Source organism: Saccostrea cucullata, unplaced genomic scaffold, assembly GCF_032062105.1.
Source record: "Saccostrea cucullata isolate Sc308-1 unplaced genomic scaffold, CSIRO_AGI_Scuc_v1 ctg974, whole genome shotgun sequence".
In the NCBI taxonomy this organism is placed as follows: Eukaryota; Metazoa; Mollusca; class Bivalvia; order Ostreida; family Ostreidae; genus Saccostrea; species Saccostrea cuccullata.
In genome coordinates this window covers 88881-110727 of record NW_026938202.1, presented here as the reverse complement: position 1 = coordinate 110727, position 21847 = coordinate 88881, and the positions used below count along the sequence as shown (strand labels likewise).

At 31.0% G+C, this 21847-nt stretch overlaps 1 protein-coding gene and 1 long non-coding RNA gene across 2 annotated transcripts in view; both read right to left on the bottom strand.

Moving 5' to 3' along the window:
- Positions 1–425: 425 nt before the first annotated feature.
- Positions 426–21847, bottom strand: part of LOC134249605 (phosphatidylinositol phosphatase PTPRQ-like) — a 36926-nt gene continuing 15504 nt past the window's right edge. The window contains exons 10-30 of the mRNA XM_062731947.1: positions 21290–21583; positions 20538–20696; positions 17608–17736; positions 17359–17516; positions 16769–16840; positions 13719–13791; positions 13397–13570; positions 13174–13308; positions 11895–12012; positions 11739–11806; positions 11068–11173; positions 10317–10412; positions 7406–7484; positions 6857–6947; positions 6073–6146; positions 5782–5916; positions 5385–5510; positions 4217–4374; positions 3645–3780; positions 2759–2870; positions 426–740 (exon numbers count right to left, since the gene is read on the bottom strand). Of these exons, the coding sequence (XP_062587931.1) occupies positions 721–740; positions 2759–2870; positions 3645–3780; positions 4217–4374; positions 5385–5510; positions 5782–5916; positions 6073–6146; positions 6857–6947; positions 7406–7484; positions 10317–10412; positions 11068–11173; positions 11739–11806; positions 11895–12012; positions 13174–13308; positions 13397–13570; positions 13719–13791; positions 16769–16840; positions 17359–17516; positions 17608–17736; positions 20538–20696; positions 21290–21583 (2513 nt within the window). The 3' untranslated portion in view covers positions 426–720. The remainder of the gene's footprint in view (positions 741–2758; positions 2871–3644; positions 3781–4216; positions 4375–5384; positions 5511–5781; positions 5917–6072; positions 6147–6856; positions 6948–7405; positions 7485–10316; positions 10413–11067; positions 11174–11738; positions 11807–11894; positions 12013–13173; positions 13309–13396; positions 13571–13718; positions 13792–16768; positions 16841–17358; positions 17517–17607; positions 17737–20537; positions 20697–21289; positions 21584–21847) is intronic.
- Positions 6824–10393, bottom strand: LOC134249607 (uncharacterized). The gene is made up of 3 exons (XR_009988323.1): positions 10317–10393; positions 7406–7484; positions 6824–6947 (listed from the first exon to the last, which is right to left on the bottom strand). It is a non-coding gene; the product is annotated as an uncharacterized LOC134249607 (long non-coding RNA).

The following is a 21847-nucleotide window of genomic DNA, read 5'->3' as shown; positions in this document are numbered from 1 at the left end:
AAATAATGCATTTTCACTGTATACTTATTTAGCCCCGCCCTAGCACTAAAACCCCTGACCCCAGGGTCATGAATTTCACAATTTTGGTAGAGTACTCAATGCTAATTACAATCATGCAAACAGTTTGACTGCTTGATGTCCAGGAATAAAGAAGAAGATTTTCAAAGATTGCATTAATTTTAGTGGTTTTTGCCCCATCCCTCAGGCCCCAGGGGGGGGGGGGCAATGATCATGGAATTCACAATTTTTGTTCCCCTTCACCCATAGATGCTTTGTGCTAAATTTGGTTGAAATTGGTTCAGCGGTTGCATAGAAGCTGAAAATGTTCAAATGTTAACGCACGACGACGGACGAAAACGGATAGCAACAGACCTAATAAAAAATGCAATTCAAAAAGCACGGTTTATTTAAGAATAATACCCACTTAGTATGTCACACTCACTCACTCGGTCGTCCACGACCTAAAATACCTATGTAAATTAATAATATTATAAGGAGTTCAATATTTACCTGAAACGTATGTTCATAGATAACCATGAATCTTCATATACGTGACATAAGATAAATAATGTTATTTCTCTTCAAAATATGCATACAAAATATTAATCATATTATAAAAAGTATTTTACATGAAAATTCTTTCTTAAATCAGTAATAAAATAATTGTGTTCAATTGTATCTCTTCATTATACCGGTGCAGCACAAAATATAATGATTTCCCTACATGTTGGAATACATATCTGGAAATAAAGAAAAGAAAATGTCATTTATTTACACTTACATTTAGGGGTTACTGGAAACAGTGTCATTATTTGACACGATTAATTATATCATAATCTTTATTAATAAACAAAATGAATGAATAAGCATTATAAAAATAACCTGTATGTGTGTAATTAATCGATGAGGTTTATTATCTTGTATGAATTTTTTTTTTATATCTAAAATTCATATTGATATTTACAGATTGTAAAAAGTGTTAATACACTCCCCCCCCCCCCCCCACACACACACTACACGTTTAACTAGTCGGTGACGTCACACATAATATATCATAAGTTCTGGAGGATGAAGTACACTTGATAACTCGGTAATCCTTATCAAATGTTTATTTCATGTTTTTAAAAACTGTTGATTGTCAGCCTATGTTTACAATGTACTTCGTCGGTTTATTTAAATTTATATATCTTATATCGATTGCTTAGGTTTTTTTGTGCCAATTGTGATTTCATAGTTGAAACATAAAGCTTTTTAACACAATTACGTAGTATTTAACAATGTAAAATTAATTTTTTTTCACAACAGTTTTTTGTCTTGAAGTTCTCTTCAAAAGTTAATAATTTATGAGTTTGTCCAAAATGTTTTAAGCAGAAAGAAGAAAATAGTTGTTGTGGCCTTCAACATTTAGAAATATCAACCACCTATTGTCACTTCACAATGGTTATTTCCATTTTTAAGTCGATTCTATATATCCCGGTGAACTTGAGATAAAAAATACCACACAGTCTGACAACTCTGTTTCATACATGTATTTGAATATTTTACTTGAAAAGGACGTTCATGGTATTCCAACAACCAAGCTCTATGACAAACGTGATGACTTTTCAATCGTCAACTTCCCTTACCTATGCAACAATATACCAGGTACATTTATCACGTGCATATGGAGTTTACATCTCTCCGTTGATTCAATTCTCAGTAGCATGCTCTATATTTGTTCTAAAACGAGGTAAATTTTTGACAAACAAGATCATGAAATAAGAATATCAGCAGTCTTGTTTAAAATCATCATTTCGTAAGTTCTATTGTCGATACTATGACCTAGTCAGCAAACATAGTGCATCATTGCGTCAAATGCTGACTGACGTTTTTCATAATTGTTAGTCCATTATTTACACATTGACTTGACGTCATATTTTCCCGTTATTACCGTATCATGACAAGGAGTACACGGCTGGTGCGACCAGTCGGCATGGGAATGCTTACTAACGCATGAACATGGCACCTAATTCCACAGCTAATGTTTGGGAGGTCCGTGTTTGCTTTGCTCCAATTTTGTATTGTTTACAAGAGCTTGCAATTGAATACTGTTTGTTACCTTCATATTTGTCATTTGTGATGATATTTTTTATGATAATATCGAGATATTTGAATATTATAGCATAGGGTGCTGTTTCGGGGTCAAAGCAGAATAATCAGCCGCTCCATTGATATTTCTTGAAGTACAGGTAATTAAGAAAAAATTAAATATTTAAAATTAGCAAGAATGGCTTCCGTTAAATCGATTTCAATTTCTCGTAATTACGTCAGGAATTACAGATATTTTCCCGCACTTTTTACACAATGCTTTAAAAATTCATCAATGAAATATATAATAGAAAACAAAGAGTATTCAAACTCAAAATTCTATTAAACAAACAAATTTGAAGCAGAGTAACTCTAGCTTCCAAAAAAAAAAAAAAAAAAAAAAAAAAAAACAGAAATTGGACGAGGTGCCAGTGAGCGAGTGACTATACCCTGCCGAACGATATTGAAACAAATAGTTAAAATGATAATACTAATAATGTTTACTTTACTCGTATAACGATGTTTACAATATGATTGAGTTAAAGACAAGTTTTGTCTGCTACTTATTATTACAAAAAAAAAAAAAAAAAAAAAAAAAAAGAAAACTATGTCTTACACCAAACCCCAATACTTTAAATCTCTACATTCCTCCTGACAACATTGAAATCAATCTCTCTTCAATCAAACTTACTTTTGAGATTTCTTTTATTATTGTCTCCTTTCACTATGTTTTTACCATCACTGTCATGGTCACTCCTATTGATGAAGTCTCTGATGCAGTCATGGATGAAGATGTACTGGTCCTTGAAGTGTTTATAAAACGTTTTTTTCAATATTCTCATTAAATAATATTATAGCAATTGTTCATTATCTCGAGTTTTTTTCCTTTTGCGGGGATCCCAAGTATTTCTAATTTTGACTTGATTTGCACCTTTTTCTAAGATTTAAAAGATCTTAGTTTCAATGTCTTTGTGTAATTATTTGATATAACAAGAAACCTGGCTTCATATTTAAATATGAACTTTGCTAATTAAGGATACAAAGTCATCAAAGTAGCAAAGTAGTAATAACAATGCAGTATTTATCTATTGGACCCTTTGTGACTGTATCTCTTGAAGATGAAGCTATCATCTCTCTAAGCAATGTATTATGACGTCATCAAATGCGTCATTTTTACCACATCGTGTTAATTTCTTCAAAATTGGCCAGAAGTTGAACTTTTTTTTCAATATTTTATATTAAGCACAATTTCTAATCCAAAATATGCCAATACATAATGTAAGATCTGATTAGAATAATTTTCAGATAAAGTGCAATGCTCATATATTTATTCTTTGCAGATGGTTGTCATAATACATGTTGACTGTAATGTATGAAATGGGACAGGGGATATAAGTCAATTAATTGATATAAGTATGTGATCATTTTATACATAAAGGGGACCTAGCTCTTTGTTTTGAGATCGTTCACTTTTTGTTATCTTTACCTTTTCATTAAAATATTTTTATAATAGATATACTAGCTTTTATTTAACAGAAATTTAATACTTTAGACCTTTAAAATATCACTATATGTACCTCTGTTTGAACCATATTGGGTCGATTGTTTCGCATTTTCATTACATAGTGATAGATATCTACAACGTCACTGGAAGTCACGTGTTGCATCAAATAATCAACTGCAATAAATGTACCAGTAGGTCCTACCCCAGCGCTAAAATCAATGAATGCAAATACAGTTACAAATACAGTATATAACGCATATATTCTATTATAATGTTTTAATTATACTTTAGGATATAATTTACTGAGAAAAAGTTTCATAATGTTTAGATATTTATGTTAATTCTCCTGCATTCAATAATCTTTCACTTTTTGTATTTTTTTTTCCCATTATTATACAAGTGTATATACATGTAGATGGCACAGAAATATTTTTTTCTTGTTTCTCAAACGATAAACTCTGAGTTGAAAACTGACTAAAGTAAAAAGAAAAAGAAAGAAATATCAGTGAGAATCCAGAATCATTATTTCAATAAATAATAATTTTTGGAAATTATATAGATATAGAAATGACTATGAGCAAATTAAAACCGATTATTCAAACTTGTACATGCAAAAGGATCAGTTAGATTCATAAATAATTTTACCTGCAGTGTACAACAAGAGGTCCTCTATTTGCTGAAGGTAGAGGTAGATGACTTCTAACCTCTTTTGTAAATTTTAGCATGGATTTAGATGTTTCAGGTATACCCATATCAGGCCATGCTAAATAGCAGAACTGTTTCACTGTTTTTCTACTGCCGCCCTGTAGAAATGCACAAATTGTTGGGATATGCATCATGCAGCAATCAATTCCTTACAATTTCAAAGTAAAGGCTCTGTGACCGAATCCACAGAAAACACGTTCAACCGCCTCAAACCTTTATAAATGCTCATTCAAATTTTCAAACAACAATTTTCATTATATGCCTCTCAATGTGCTTCAAGGTTCTTTGCAAGGCTCCATAAATCACTTCTAATTTCATATCATGCTAATAAACATTAGTATCTAAAATTGCTTTTTGGGGATGAAATGTTTACTTTTAATTAGACCTTTCTGAGAAGTTCAAAGTACCTTGAAGCACATTGCGAAGCATATAATGAAAATTGTTGCGTGAAAAGATTTAATTTTCAAGCTTCATTTAAAGACTTTTTGAATTAAATAATAAATTAAAGAGTTGTCCTTCCTGGCTGAGGGTCGGAGTCCCTTAAACAATTCCAATAAAGAACGATAAATAAATTGGCGTGTCAGTAAATATAAATATGACTGAAAAATAATGTTTGGCAAAATTAACAAGATTTTTTAAAAAGCCCCAGTAATGAATAAAAATGCCATCAGAGTATAAAATGGGAATATGCTTTGCTCTATAATTATAAGGTCTATTAAAAGTAAATTCTGGTAGAAAATCAGCAATAATAATTTGATTTAAGAAACTGATTTATTTGGTTGAACGATTGATATACACTGTACCACATAATCAGTTTAAATATTCATATTATTACTAGATACGATATTCAATTGTTCAGAAATGACCGTCGCATTGTATTGTAAAGACTTGTTTATACTACTCAAAATCGATTTCAAATGTCCTTAATATATATATTGCTTATTGGTAATATTATTTCTGGGTAAGCTATACCCATTAGATTAATAAATCCCGCCAAAACGGCTGGGACTACTTTCAGAGACGGCTGGTACCGCTAAGGGACTGCTCTGGGACTGATTTAACACTTTATTAAAACATTTTATTTATCCAAAATATATATCATACTCACTAGTTTTACAGACATAACCCGCAGGATGTAGTCAGGAAAAATGGATTCTGATTCAGTTTCCACCACAAGGTCTCCATAGTGTACTGTTTCCCGTGTAGTTCCAGGCCAATATATATCACACTTCCTCTGTGATAAGGTTTGAACAAGATGTAAAGGTATTTAACTTTTACGTTGGTTTTATTTTGAGATTCATTTTGAGTTTCGTAAAAGGTACCATTGAATCTCATAAAATCAATTATTTTCTTTGTCTTTACGAGAGAGAGAGAGAGAGAGAGAGAGAGAGAGAGAGAGAGAGAGAGAGAGAGAGAGAGAGAGAGAGAGAGAGAGAGAGAGAGTCATTATGCTGTGAATAAAATGCATATAAAAAACAAAGGGAGATAACAGATTCAAAACTTACACGCCCTCTCTCAACAAGTCGAGTGAGCATTACAACAACAGTGACATTCTGTTCCCAAATCATCCTCCAAAACTCGTCACGAGTGAACGGTAAAGGCCCTTGTGTAGCAATGTACTCTCTTTGAGAGCTGAGACCCTTAAATTTCAGAACATTCTTTAAAAGAAAAAAGAAACACACACACACACACAACGAAACCGTCATTAATTCCATTCATTCATTATTCATGATTTTTAAAATTTTGTTTAAATTTTAAGTATATTGTATTGAAATGTACAGTAAATGAAAAATTACTGGTATATAACTGGCGTTGATGTAATCAGATCCTTCATATTCCGTTGATAAAAGCTTCACTCTGCTGTGATCGTCTGCAAGGTTTGTTTACACAACAATAAGTAAAACAACTTACTGAACTCCTGCCAACTGAAAAAAATCCTCTGATCCTGATAGAAAAAATACCTTTTCACACGTAACCCCCCCTCCCCCAATTTCAATTTTAAATCAAGGTATTTATTAATTTTGATTTTACATTTTTAGATGTACACAGCACCACAGAATGTAGTACCCGCGGACTTAGAAAATGCATATCCGCGAATATCTGACAATGTGAAAAGAAACACGTGTCTATAACGTAGCGTAATAAGAAACCTTGTCTACCGAAGATATGGAGTATTATGTACTTGATGGATAATTAAGAGCAGAAAATTATGTCCTTTTATGATTGAAAATCCTTAAAAGTCAACATTTAGCAAATGTATGGTCGGAACAATGGCCTTCCTAATAAAATTTTGTAAAAGTGAATAATACTGCAGTAACTGGTTTTTACAAAGATAGTTAGGCCCTTATTTAAGACCGAGTTGTCAAAGAATTTTTATTTGACAGATCATGATAAGAACACTGCAGGATTAACCGACCGCTTATTTTACAAGGGATGCTTACTCTCTCTTTCTAATTTCAGGGGTCCAAATTGGCTTGTTCGCAATTTTTATATTTTAAAAAAATTTGAGCATGATTTACTGTTGTTTTTGTAAATTTATTAGTTTTTTTTTAATCAAAGACAAGGATAAATTGTACTCACAAGCTAGGATGTTTAAATATCTGTTTTTGATTCGGTTCACCTGAAGTTCAGCAGCTTTAGTTGTGTGAGTTGGGCTGTTCTCTTTTAATACCTATAATAAATCCGTGCATTTAGATATTGTCAACACAATCATTATCAATTAAATATTGTTTACAAAGCGATAATTAAATGAAGATATGAAATATATGTGTAGGATAAACATTTAGAAAACTATATATATTTTCCGAGCTTCATGCATTAGAAATATTAATGTCTCAAGGGGTGATATATTAATAGAAGATGGCTCTCTATCCTATTTAAAAGCATTGAATTAAAATATATGGTGAAAGTTTCCATGTGTGTAAGGAGGGACCAATGACGAGTTCCAAGAATTAAGGCCCTAATGTTGTTTATGTGCAAAAAAGAGTAATTTATAGCAAAATTAGCGTGATCTAACTATGTGTTTATTTCCATAACTAAAATCTTAATGAAATAAGGTTGATAAAGATTTTTTTAGCACTTGTGAGTTCTCCTTTTGGATTAAACCTCGATCACATGTATAGATACTACCTTATACTCCTTTGAAAACAGGTTGCTGTTAGCGTGCAATTTCTTAACATAACTGGCAAAATCAGCTATTTTCACAGCACTACAAAATGTTTTACAGTGAATTATAAATAGCCTACGAAAAACATGTATTATAACACTCAGATAATGAAATGTAAATTAGGTATTCAGTTCAGTTTATTCTCACAAAATTATAATTATAAACACGAGGTGCATATCTTTTTATTGTACTGAAACCAGCCTATTCAATTAATTTTTGTTCTTCAATTTTGTAAACTACAATTCAAATTTCTAAAATGAGTTTGAGTTTTAGAATATTAATACATGTATATATGTTCAAATTTCTAAATTTCAAAAGCTCAAACTGATTTGTTATATTGAAATTTAATATTTTAGTTCCAAAATCCAATTGTTCAAATTTCCAAACAGGTTTTAGAATTTTAAGTTTTTAGATTTTTTACCTAAAATATTCAAAATTCAAATTTCCAAAAACAAAGAACATTATTCGGTAATAACCAATATTTGCCCCCCAAATCAAACTTTGATGGAGATATATTTAATTAAGTTCTTAAACAGGGGAGTATATGCTGACTTCAAAGCACTGAATATTTTCATAAGTAAAGACGCCATATGTACGTAATGACGTCACAAACATGACGTAAATTTCAGTTTTATATGAATTTTACAGAAAAATGTACATATTTCGTCGATATTTTGAGTAAAATTCACCGAGCGCATGTGTGTTCAGGATCAATATTTTGATATAATGTGTAGAATGATAATATCAATGAAATATGTCAATATCGTTCCTGAACAAACTTGCGCTCTATAAATTTTAAAGCTAAAATTGTTGAAATTTTGTCCATTTTGTCTTCTTTCTGATAAAGGATATAAAATCAGACTAGTTTGTGACGTCATAAAAACAAAAATTGTGAATACGCTGCTTTGACACTATAATATTTTCTGTTAATTTATATTTCTCATACAATTTATTAAATTCAGCACATTTCAGGAAGTTTTCAAAATTTGACTTTTATGGTGGGCAAATATATGCAATATACCGCACATAGTTCTTTTGTATTCTAATCTTTTGAGTTTTTAATCTGACTTTTCTAAGACTTTTTATATCAAAACTTACTTCAAATTTCTTTATTTCAACTTGCAAAACGTTTTAAATTTTTTGAAAGAGCTGCGAACGATAGCATTATTCTCTCGCCTACCCCTTAGTCAATTTTCAAAAGTTAACAAAATCAGTGGATTTTGATATTTTTTTTATAGATAATTATATGGATTTTCATAAAACAATACTTTTTTGGGCAAACAAAGAGAAACAACCCCCAGTGTCACAAAAATTCGTTTTAAAGGTAATATGAACTGTTATTTCATTAATTCATACCAAAGTTTTTGTGTGACACGGTGGGGTGGGGGGTATGTTTATTGACAAACAACGATAAAAATGCTTATTTTCCCCCAATGCCAAAACAATTTACAACTGAAATTTTATATTTTATTAATATATTTATGTTTTATTTATTTGCCTAATACATAAGAAAAGATATAAGAAACATTTAATCGCATCCAAGATTATTTCAAAATAAGGTGATGCCTGAAAGTCCGATTTCAATTGGAAATTTCGTCTAACCTCCCCCCCCCTTTTTTTTTAAAGAGCTAGAGGTATGGCTAATTTACTATTTAGCGCTGGAATTAAGAAATTCATCAATTTCCATTGAACTGTTCTTTGTATTAAACAAAGAAGATATTGACTAATTGCCATTTATATTGAACAAAATGGATGCAAAATGTAGGTGGGAATCGAGAGTTAACGTGCGTATTTCTTTAGAATTTTGATTCAAACATTCAAATTTCAAATAACCAAAACACTTGGAGTTTTTAGATATTTACTTCATTTAACCAAAATATCAAATTTCAAACCTGGTTTGAATTTTCAAACTATCTCTAAACACATTTGGTTAGGCAAAAAAGTTTTTTGGTAGTTGGAATACTGAACTTATTTGAAGTATTCAAAATTCAAATAGGGTTTTGAAATTTGATATATTGATAGTTAAAGTAAAACTCTAAAACTCGAAGTGTAAAGGTTATTTGAAATTAGAACATTTGAATCAAATTTCCAAATTTCCAAAAAAAAAATCAAAAACGAATCAAGGTTGGATTTTAGATTTGAAGCTAATTTTAAATAATCAAAAGACGAAAAATATTACTGAACTATAGAAAGTTAAGTGTAAACTTTCTGAACAAAAGGTAGACTAAAAACCCAAATTTTCAATTAAAAATCGTTTTTGGAAATTTGAATTTTGATCTTTTAAGGTAAAAAACTAAAAACTTAAAATTCTAAAACCTGTTTGGAAATTTGAAAATTTAGTTTTATGAACTAAAATATTAAATTCAATGTACCAAATCAGTTTGAGTTTTTGAAATTTAGAAATTTTAACGAATATATTAACATTCTAAAACTCTAAATCATTTTAGAAATTTAAATTGTTAAGTGCTACACGGACCCGATCAATTGCATTATTCAAAAGGTGTTATTTTCCTTTTTCGAAAATAATTTGATTATTTCTAGATAATATATACGTGTAAGATATATAAGAATGTAATTTCAAAGTCTATTCTTTGTTATGGGAAGCCCAAAATTTCTTTTCATCAGAGAAAAAATAATCATGCAGGTGGTTTGCAATTTAGATTATGTGAAATCCTCGTAATATGTTCAGTTGTATAGTAACCTCATAATAGAGGAAGTGTCCATGGTTTACTATCGATCCAGGACATGGTACAACGTAATTGAACATGCAAATAAACATAGAAAACACTATTAATTATTATATCACTAATGTGGCTTTTTAAAAAATTCACCCTGTTGTGTCGTAATTTATAATGAAAATATTGAAAATCTTACTTAGGTTCTTTTAAGGTACTGCCCATTTCTACAGCAGGAAAGATTTCAATCGGTTGGCCAATTTCACCACAGTCACTATAAACATGCCGTAGTGGCCTATATGAATGGAAAAAGATACAAAGAAAAAATGAAGGTACTTCAGAGACTGAGGTCACAAAATGATAACCGCTCTCACGTGAACCAATACAATGGCAATGTCTTTATAATTATGTTTTACAAAGGGAGATCTCGAAATATCTGTCCGATCAGAGCATACATGTAGAATAGGAGGTGTACCGTGGCACTATCATATATGTACATGTTTTTAAGATTCTAAGAAACTTCATAAAATTTCATAAAGTGGTATGGAAAGAGTTGCAGATAAGAGATGGGTACCCCATCGATCATTTTATCAAATGAATTGCATCATGTTAAACCTCCTGCTTGATGAGCGCGGTATGAAAAATATAAAACTGTTTTAAAGTTAAATTTAGTCATTTCATCGTATAAAATATCTCATTGATTAAATGCAAGATTTGATTTGTCTCAGTATCAATTTTAAGTTTAGCAGCATAGGAATAGGCATTTAATAACAATCTATTTCATACATTTGTGAGTCCACACTTAAAAAAAGAATTAGTGGCAAAATATCTTTTTTCTATCAGAAAACACACTTGGAGAATCGTGCTTCCACCACTTTTTGCTAGGTTTTCTCGTGGACATATTCTTAATAGAAAATTCATTGAAGAATTTCATTTTTAGCTATACTTACCCTTTTTTCTTCCTTTTATGGAATACAGCGACAATTATTACAACAATAAGAGCAACGAGAATAACAGCGGAAACTGAACCAGCGATAACTGGTACATTATTGGGTGCTGAAAATAAAATAAAAAGGAATACAAAAAGTAATAGTTCAAGTAACTACATCTATATAGTAAAAGAACAGAGAATAAGATTGATTGATTGATTGTATATTGTTTAATCCCACACGAGAATGTTTCAATCATATGGAGACGTCACCATTTTCCGGTGAAGGGCTATATTCAGCACTCAGGGCCATTGAGCAGTAAGTGGTTCTTTATCGTGCCAACGCCTACCGTGACACGGGATCCATGTTTTAAGGTCATATCCGAAAGACCCGTGACTTAAACTTCTAGTGCCGAGCGCTTGCCGAAGTGACAGTCACTACCTATGTTTACGTCTTAGGTCTGACTCGGAACCGCGAACGAGAATCGAACCCGGGTCTCCCGATCACGAAACGAACGCTCTACCACTAGGCTACCATGACCGGTCAGAAAATTAGATGAGAGGGTTTCTGATTAAGGACATATGCAACGTAGTTTAAACTTTGAATTATAATCTCAAATTAAAAATATCTTGAGATAATATCAGTAAGTGGGTACGTTGCGTATGTCCTTAGATATATATATAAAATATTACCTGTGGTAAATTGACTGGAATATTCTGATTCTAGACAAGCCACTCTTGTACATATTGCATAACGTACCCTAATAAGGGAGCAATTTGTTAACTGAAGTCAAAACAAAGTAAGATCAGGTTGAAATTGAAAAAAAATAAATGTAAGAACATTCATACCAATATTTTTTCCCTGGCTCTAGATATCCATTACAATATTTGTGACTATTAGAACAGTCTCCCTCTGATCCTAGGGTAAACATGGTGTGCATTTCAGTTTTTTCTCTATTCTGTGTACCTTGATTAGAAAAAAATTAAGAAGTCACTATTTCATGAAATATGTGAAGATAAAGAAAAACGATCGATCAATTAATCTTTTAGTCAGTCATTGAGTAAAAGATGTAATATTTAGAAGTTATTTGAGATTTTTATCATTGAATATGTAATACCATATTTTGTATTTTATTAATTTTAAATGGATAATTAATACATATAGAAATATTAACAATACATTGTATTTTTATGACAAAAATTATTGTACATGTAACAGTTACAACCATAAGCAAGAATTGTTTGTGAAACACCGATGCCTCCCTATAGAAGCTTAATTATGGCGAAGATTAAAGATTTTTCAAATGTAAGTTAAAATCAAAGGTCAAGGTAAAAATTTGTTGGTATTCAGAAAAAAAGGTTTTATCACAAGAAATACACCTTTGAATTATAAATGCTATAGTACTAACTTTAAAAAAGTCATGGCCAAACTAAATGTTTTTGAAAGTGGGTCAGACTCTAAGGTCAAGGTCAAAAGGTCTTGTCAAAATGATTCACTAGTGAATTATGATAGTCATAGCACCAACTGCTCAAAAGTTACCGTATCAGTGGAAATTTTAGCGAGATGCAAATTTAGCGATTTTCCTTAAAAACTGGTATTTTATTTTTAGCGAGAAGTAATTTTAGCGATTTTAATATGCTCACTAAATAAGCTATTACATATGAAACGAAGTAAATTTTAGCAATATTTAATTTTAGCGATCTCAGCACCCTCGCTAATAATGCCAATGTTAAATCCTCGCAAAAAAAGTCTGCTTATACGGTATGACCAATGTTTGATATTTTATTGCAAAAGTGGGTCAACTCTCCAAGTTCAAAGTAAAGAGTTTAAATTTTGTGGTACCAAAAGAAAGGTCTCGTCACAAGGAATAAACTTGTGTGAAAGTCATAGCTCATCATTTCAAAAGCAGTTGGCAAGGTTAAAGTTTATAGCGGACAAACAGACAAACGAACAAGAAGATAAATGTAAACAGGTAGACAGGCAGATACACAGAGCAAAAACTATATACATTCGAATCTTCGATTATGAGGGCATAGAAATTATGATATGCTTAAGCGGGTTAATAAGCATTTTTTCCTGTAACAGCAACCGTTAATCCAATTAACATACAAAATTTTAAATACTTACTCTTTACACAGTTTGGTTTCCATGAATCTGAGGCTACGTAGGTGTGCCTATTATCATTTTCATAGACATCCCTCCATGTTTGATAGTGCTTTTGAATGAAATTATAGTAATTTGCCTTTCCTCCGATAAATGTTCCTATATAAGGAAAACAAATCAAATTTTAATAGTAACAATTATGTAAATGTTTTAATTGTCAGTAATAAACTGAAATAAATTCACTTACCTGTTGATCCTTTTGATTCTTTTGAAACGATGACAAACCACTGCGTAATTTCCCCATTTCTATCATAACACAATGCCAGTAGACTAAAAGCAATGGACAACTGCTTTTGCTCGTTAGAAACAGACGAGCCTTGCTGGATAACGGGAGTCTTTTGTGGAGGTAGAGGAAGTGGAGCTTTAAACAGAAAAGTGTATTTTCTAACAAATGTTTTGCAATGTTTATTCAGATTATTCAAAATACAGTTGAACATGTAATCCAGACGAAAGTTATGTGGATTAGTCACTTTCTGAACGATATTGAATTTTAACAGAATTTAACTTACCACCCGGCTTAATAGTTATCTTATCTGTATAGTAGTTCTCTTCAGTTGCATTTTCGACTGTCATTGCAAATATCTGTAATTCAAAATATGAATTAAACTAATTATAAGAGTCCCATGGACCACAACGCTCACCCGGGTAACTTTGGACCTCCTGTATCTGTAATTTTGTTGTGGCCTTACTCTACTACAGTACCCGGGGTTCATGATATTTGAAAAACAGACACATTAATAAACAGAAATACAGACAGAAAGATGGACGGAGAAATCAAAATCTATATGCCCTCCGAATCTTCGATTGCAGGATGTACATGTAAAATGCACATAATCATAGGGCTATAACATGGACCCTTAAAAGCTCCAGACGCGAGATTATGTGTGTAGGAGGAGTTAAGATCCCCTAGAAACAATGGGGATAAGTCCTCTACTTTTATTAGTTTAACGGAGTAACCTGTTGTAAATATAAATCTGATGGTCTTACAGTTGGAATGACACAAATGAGTCAAAATGCGGGCCAAAGATAGGATTTATTTTCAACTCAGTTCATTAGAATTAAAGAACATTCGGAATGTTGTCTATAAACAAGGTTGTGTAAATCCCTGTAACAGCTACCTATTATAGTCGTCTTAAAAAATTGAACAAACAGAGATGCTCTTGTGTATTGCATACTTTAAGAGACATTAACAACATAAGTATGTAGATTGGAAATGGAATATTTAGATATTGAAAATTGAAGAAAGAAGTAATGAAGTCTTCTCTTTTGTTATACAGTTTAGTTGGAAAAGTGTCAAAATGGTGTTTTTTCAGTTAAACATCCAAAAATTAACAGGTATAAGAGACTCTGTGCTGTCTTTCATTTAGAGTTCTCTAGGATCGATTAATTGATTGCATGTTGTATAATGTCCCTCTCGAGAATTTATCACTCATATGAAGACACCAACACTTGCCGGTGGAGAGCTACAAAAATTGACCTATGCGCGGTATCCATGGTTTATATTGAACAGTGAGTGATCTTTTGAATGAAAGTACATACGTGTTAAAAGCAACAGTAAGAAAATCATTCGAATTAATTTCAAGTAAAAGTTTTGTGAATGAGTCCTTTTTATAGAAAGTAAGATAGCTGATTGATTGACTATTTGATTGTATTATTTAAAGTAGTTAGCTCAACACTCGAAATATTTTCCACATTTATTCAAGTTCATAAATCATAATTTTGCGAATAGGTTACTCTTCACTCCGTACAATATGTATATTGGGAAACTTGCTAGATACATGTAACTAGCCGGTTTTCACGGACACTGCTTAATCTACAACTGTATCTTTTCTCCTACATTGATTCTAACATTCTATATTTAACTATAAGTGACATTTTATAACACATTTTCTTTACTTTGATTGACATGTCCAATTATAAGTCAAGTATTATGTTCTATCCAATCACTGTCAATTTTTATTACTCAAGTCTGACCATCACTAAAGGTTAACGCCCATTGTTGACCTGTGTTTATCACCTAATTGTTACCTAAACGTTTTAACTCAATTAGTGTCAAACATTCTTTTAATCGTGAAATGCATTGTCCATCTGCCCTCACTATCTGATAAGTATTTGTCCTAATGCAATATTTAATGGCTTTGATTTATTATTTCCTTGTTAGAGTTATGGCTTTTTATGAACATTAAGTTACATTTTTCACTTACGTATCAAGAATTTCACAAGATTGCGTATGTTAAATACATTAATAAATAAAACAGCCGAAAATAGAAAATATATAGAAATGTGCAAAATATACATTTTGCACGGTCATAGTATGCTTTATTACTTCCATTCGAGAATTTTTACTCATATGGAGACGACACTGTATTCTGGAGGAGGGCTTCAAATCAAGACCTATAAGAGGCAATTATGGTTATGAAGCAGTCAGAGTACTTTATCTTGCCAAAAACTACCTTGAAAGAGACCTCATTTTTTAGGTCTAAAACGAATGAACCCTGACTTTCTCTCCTACTGCCGGGCGTTTGTCAAAGACATTCACAGTCATTACCTATGTTTGCGTCATATGTCTAACGGCGTGGCGATTATATATTGAACCATACGCACCCCGATCTATTCGCAGAACAGATATTTAAGGTCAAGATCTAGTAAATGAAGAGTGCCTACAGATTTATCAAATTCAAGAAATGAATGCCTTTAATGATGCTTTATAACTTTAGCTTGGTCAAAAAAGGTGTTTCGGGGTATAATATGTAGGAAAATTAGATGAAAAACCATATTTTAAACTGTCATTTTCAATGAAAAAGTAAGAAAATTAGTCATGAATATGGAAGTTTTTGCCATATCACAGAAACAAAATGTATCCAGATTGCCTACAGTCTTTCAGAAAACGGTAATTTGTATGTTCTTGGTCTCTTCTTTTAAATAATGTTAAATCTAATGTAATTATCCGGACTACTTTTCAGGTGATTTCAAATTGAATTCCATGAAAATACTTTATTTTCTTCATAATTCTATTAGAGCCGTAAAGTACGGGAAAAAGAAAGTTGAAAGTGATTATGACGTCATAATGGATCTAGCACCAAAATGTTAGTCTAAGGACATTTACTAGATCTTGACCTTAAATTGAAACAAAAGCAAATGTAATGTCAATAAAAAATTCAATAACTTTGTAAAAAGAATTACAGAATGAGCCGTCACAAAACACACAGATTTTTGGTATGACAAGCCTACTTTTAATCTAGGAGCTGTGCCAATTCTGCAAGTGCAACTGTGAAAAGTGAAAACTCTAAATCGATGAGTGACCAACATCTCATATTATCTCATATCAAGTATAAAGAAAAAACTGAATAAATTTAAATGAAAGACTTCAAAACACCCAATCGAAACAAATACGAGAATTTCATATTCTTACATTAAATATTATTACATGACTCTTGGAATGAAAATGTTCTCTGTATAATTTTGGCAAGATTTGTAAAGACTTTTTCTTAAAGGTTTGGTTTCATTTTAATCTTTCATTTAAGAAATATTGGTAAAACAAATATTTTAAACATTTTACCTGAAAAGTATAAGTTTCCTCAGGCTTCACCTCAATTTTAACTTCCCGGGTATTGCTACTATAAGACATAACCTGTAAAACACGGGGGATTCATCATTAAGAGTAGCATTACTATTTTCAAGGGAATGTTAAAAAAACAATCGTTTTTATCTACATTTTTGAGTTTATGTAGGCATTGTGGCATCACACTTTGAAAAATTACGCACTTCAACTTTTTTCAAAGTGCGTTAATTTGGAGAAAATAAACACATTTTGAAGAATGTTTTCAAAGTACATCAAATTTTGGATTCATATTGCGTTGAAACTGTACATCAACATTTGTTTTATCATGGAGGCACTAACCGATCCTTGAAAAAAATGCATATAAAAATTCCTCACTTATAATTAAAAAAAAAACCGGTTAGACCTTCGGACTAATATGCCCGACTCAAAACTTTTTATAAGTTCCGGGACACGATTTTTTTTAATTCCAAATATGTTGACATTTTCAGAAAAAAATATTTTCCAACCTACCAACTGACCCAACGATTTTATTTTACCCTATGTTGGCAGAGGGCAAGCATGCATTCTTTTGTATGACCTTAACTTACCATTTTTTCACCTAGTAGATACCAGAATTGAATGAAATATATCTGGATTATTCCATTCAAATCTCTTTTTACGGGTGGTTTCCATTCTATAAGGACATTTGATTTTACAGCGATGTTTTCGTCCTGCTTTACCGAGAAGTACTCAACTCTGCCAGGTGCTGAAATATAAAATCATGTTTACTTAGGTGAATTGAATAAAATTGTAATAGCAATTCTTAGTATATAAAAAGAAAACATAAGGTTCTTTACCACTTTGTGCAGTTGTGAATTGAGAAGCGGAATAATTTGGCTCGAAATTGTCGGTAAACACTCTGACTACCAAAGAATACCTCCAGTACGCATCTAATCCAGTAATAATACAGTTTGTATTTCCAAATCCTAGAAAGGGTAGAGAAAATTGGTAAATCACTAAGTCATAAGCTTCTTTGACAAATGTCAATTCAAAAATATTAAAATATCCATTAAAGGACCCTTCTTTTACAAAAATAAATAAATAAAATAAAATCAACCGATACTATATAAAAAAAATATCAGATTACTTTATATCAGGTGTAAGTGAAACAAAATTTACATATTATCTTTGAAAGCTATATTGCTTTAAACAAAAGCAATATATATTTATAAACATGTGTTAAATATGTATTGACATTCACGAAGCGAACGCTGAACCACTAGGCTACTGTGACCAGTAACAATTTCTTTAACCACAAGGCATTTTTCTGATATCAACAAAGTCATAAAAAGAATCGCCCATTCTTGTAAAAAATGTAATTTTTTTTTTATCTATTTCCATTTGGCACCTTAACTATACTGCGTCTAAAAAGGCGGATAACACACTTCAATAGCATCAATTTATGTCAGTTTTTATAAATGGAACGGATAGCCTTTTTGTACTTTTAAGATTATAATGTTTTCACAATTACTGAATTCAGATATTGTCGACTTTCTATTTGTATCCCATTGTTAATACACGTTACCTGAATTGAACAAAACGTGGAATTTGTGTCATAATTTTTTCTGTCATAATGCCTTTGACATAAATTCAACATATCTTTCAAAGATACTAGTATGACAAATAGGTTTCAGATATGCGGTAGGCATGTATATTTTCAAATGATTGCACCCATCATATTGTTAATATATTTTGCAATTTTTCTTATTTAAAACGCGTTAAAATTTCAGTTTAACGAGGCCGAGTCTGATTCGAGTTTGCATGCGTTTGTGCAGCTTTTTAATTTCATGAAGTCATTTCTGCGACAGTGCATCCTTGCCAAATATTTTGATTTTTATAAAAAAAAAAAATAAACATTATCTGTAACCTCTACTGGTCCGAAAAGGTGATTTTACGACAATAATTAGGAAAAAGTACTGAAATGGCCCTAACAACGTCAACATTTTCCGATTTTGTAAGCAATGCATGACGCTGGAAAATGACGCATGACTCGCTTGCAATTGTATGTTCAAGACGTCCATGAATATTATACAAAAACTGATGACAGAACATCAAAAGAAACATACTAGCAATCTAAAGATTGCTATTTTTTTTTACCAAAAAAATTATCTGGGCCGATAATTTGTCTGCTCCATTATGTATTTATACAGCAATATGACAATTTCAGAGGCATTGGGCATCGAAAAAATAAACCTTGTAAGTAAGACCTAAACCAACCTAGATGGTCAACATTTTAAAAATTTTACAATTTGGTTACTTTTTACAATAATATTCATATTCTTGACTGAAAACAAAATGTCTAGAGCAGAAATACAAAAAATGTAGGAAAAATGTGATAATTTTGCGCTATTCTAACAAATTCCCATAGGGTCGAATAGTATATTTTGACAACTTTTGAGATGGCCCCCTAAGAAATCGGGGCGATAAACATTCGATTTTTTAAATCTTAAAACAATAAATATAACAATAAAATTTAATTGAAGAAAAATTATCGATATCCCTAGGGTAGAAATAATAAGACTCGGCCTCGTTAAGGACGTTCGATACTTTGCTTTTGAGTCAATTTTAATTTCTTAAATTCTGTATCATTTTTAAAGTTTCAACATTGAAAATGGATTCTACAATGCAAATTAAACTATATACATTGCAACAACCGCAATTAAAACCGCAATTAAATTCCATTCCAGTAGGAATACGCTAGGAACTATATTTTGTGGCAGGTTTTTAGAAGAAAATAATCGTTTTCTCCCTTTTGAACTATATATAGTACTGTTAATTTAAGATTCTTATTTTTCCATAATGGTTGCACACAAAGCTGTTTTTCCAGTGAATGGTCAGATGCTTGTTCTAAAATATCTATTAAATTATGACAAATATAGTAAATACACTGTGCATGTATATTCTGAGAGTCCAGGAAAAAAATTAAGCCAATTTTAACATAAAATTGACACACGTTTAGTAGGGGATGCTCACTCCTCCATGGCACCTAATCCCACTACTGATATTTCGGAGGTCCACGTTTGCTCTGCTCCTATTTTGTATTGTTTTATGGACTTTGATATTGAATACTGTTCGTTATTTCCATTTCCTTCTATCTAAAAATTTACATCATATACCCCCACTTTTGATGTTCTTTTCTGATAATGCAAGATAACTTGGACCTATCTGCTAAAATTCTGCAAAAGTTTAAGACTTAAATATAATTTTCTTTCTTTTCAAATTTTCAATACCAGAAAAGCACATTTTGTGATTGCAGAAAGGTCAATTAATTGATTATGCGAAGCAATTTGAAACTTTTTCTTAGTCACAATTTTAAAGTGTCTTTTGTAAAATAGACATAGTTTATTTTGTTCCCTGCTTTATTTGGATAAAAAATATTGGGGGAAAACGTCGAAGATTTATTATTTTTTTATAAAGACACAGATTTAAGTGCAACAAGTTCATATTTAATGTACTGTAGCGTCAATAGAAGCATATTGACCCCTAACTATTTTTTATTTGATTTCTGATTAAGCTATGTGTGTAGAAACTGAAAATATACTAGGAAAAAGTTTAAATCTTTAAATATAGAAGGCAACCTCGTTAAAATATTGACTTAATTTTACAGATAATCTAAAAAATGTTCATGTATAATATATCATGATATTGATTTAATAAAATACTGAAACCTCATTCATGGACAATGCTTTTATGAAATAGAAGAAAATTAGAGAGTTTGGCATACAACCTTGAGTTCTACAGGTGAAATTAATTGTGGAATCCATTTCATCAATAGCAGAAGCTTCGTATCTCGTTGGACCTGTTTGGAGTATAGGGGGGTTCCAAGACACTCTCAAGGAACTCGCCTTTATAACCACAAACGTGATGTTTCCAGGTTTAAATGGTGCTGATTTAACAAATGCAAAACAATGAATCAATGTTAAAAAAACATAACACTTAAACTCTGTGTTTAGATTATTGAGTGTTTAAAATTTGACTCGTTTACTACTTGTTTTAAGGTAATCCATTCCTTAAAATCAGAGTCAATAGTGGAATAGATATATATATATATATATATATATATATATATATATATATATATATATATATATATATATATATATATATAAAATATAATTCCTATTTATTGCCATTAGCAAGTAACAGTAGAAAGTGTCTTAATTAATAAAATCAATATTAAAAAAGAATTTAACCCACTGTTAAAACAAAGTCTTTTTTCTCTATTTTCTAATGATTTAATATATTCTTCTACTGAAGTATTTATTGATATTATATATAATGAATTCATATTTCGCCTGACCTCCTAGACTGTAATGCAGTTCTTGTTGATTAATCACTACATTGTTTATTTCAAATTCTAAAATTTCCTTTGGTAAATCATATCCGACTATCAAATGGTTTCATCTATATACTTAAGGGATATTTACGCATAGTTAATTAGGTACTAAAAGGAATGGAAGACCTTAATTGAAATATTACCTTCACTTAAAGTTCGAAAAGTTTCCGATTTGGCTGGAGCACTTTTTTGCGTGACGTTTGCGACTTCAGTAAGTATGGTAAAAGTATATAAACGATACGGAAGTAAATTGTGAATTAGATAAAATTTTTTACTGCTATTGGTATGAGTCGTTTTATTAATAGAGTCATTCTTATTCTGGACTATTATTTTGTAATTAATGATATTTCCGTTAGGATAGCATGGCTGTGTCCACATCAAAAGCATTCCTCTTGAAGTTTTATTAATTACCATTATCTCAGAAACGTTTCCAGGAGCTAAAATTCAAAAGTAACAAATCAAGGGGTAGAAGAAAATGTTCACAGATGACAAATCTGAATTAAAAAATGAGAAATAAATTATGTTTTTTTTCCCATAAAAAAAAGATTTCTACCAATTTCTAACATTCAAAACGCAATGCACATTGTGATATGCTATACAAAAATCATCAGTCATTTAATTCATATGCTAGAAAATATTTTTAATTTGTTTTGAGACAAAGTTCATCAAACTATTTGCTTCTTTATAATGTGGGGTGCACA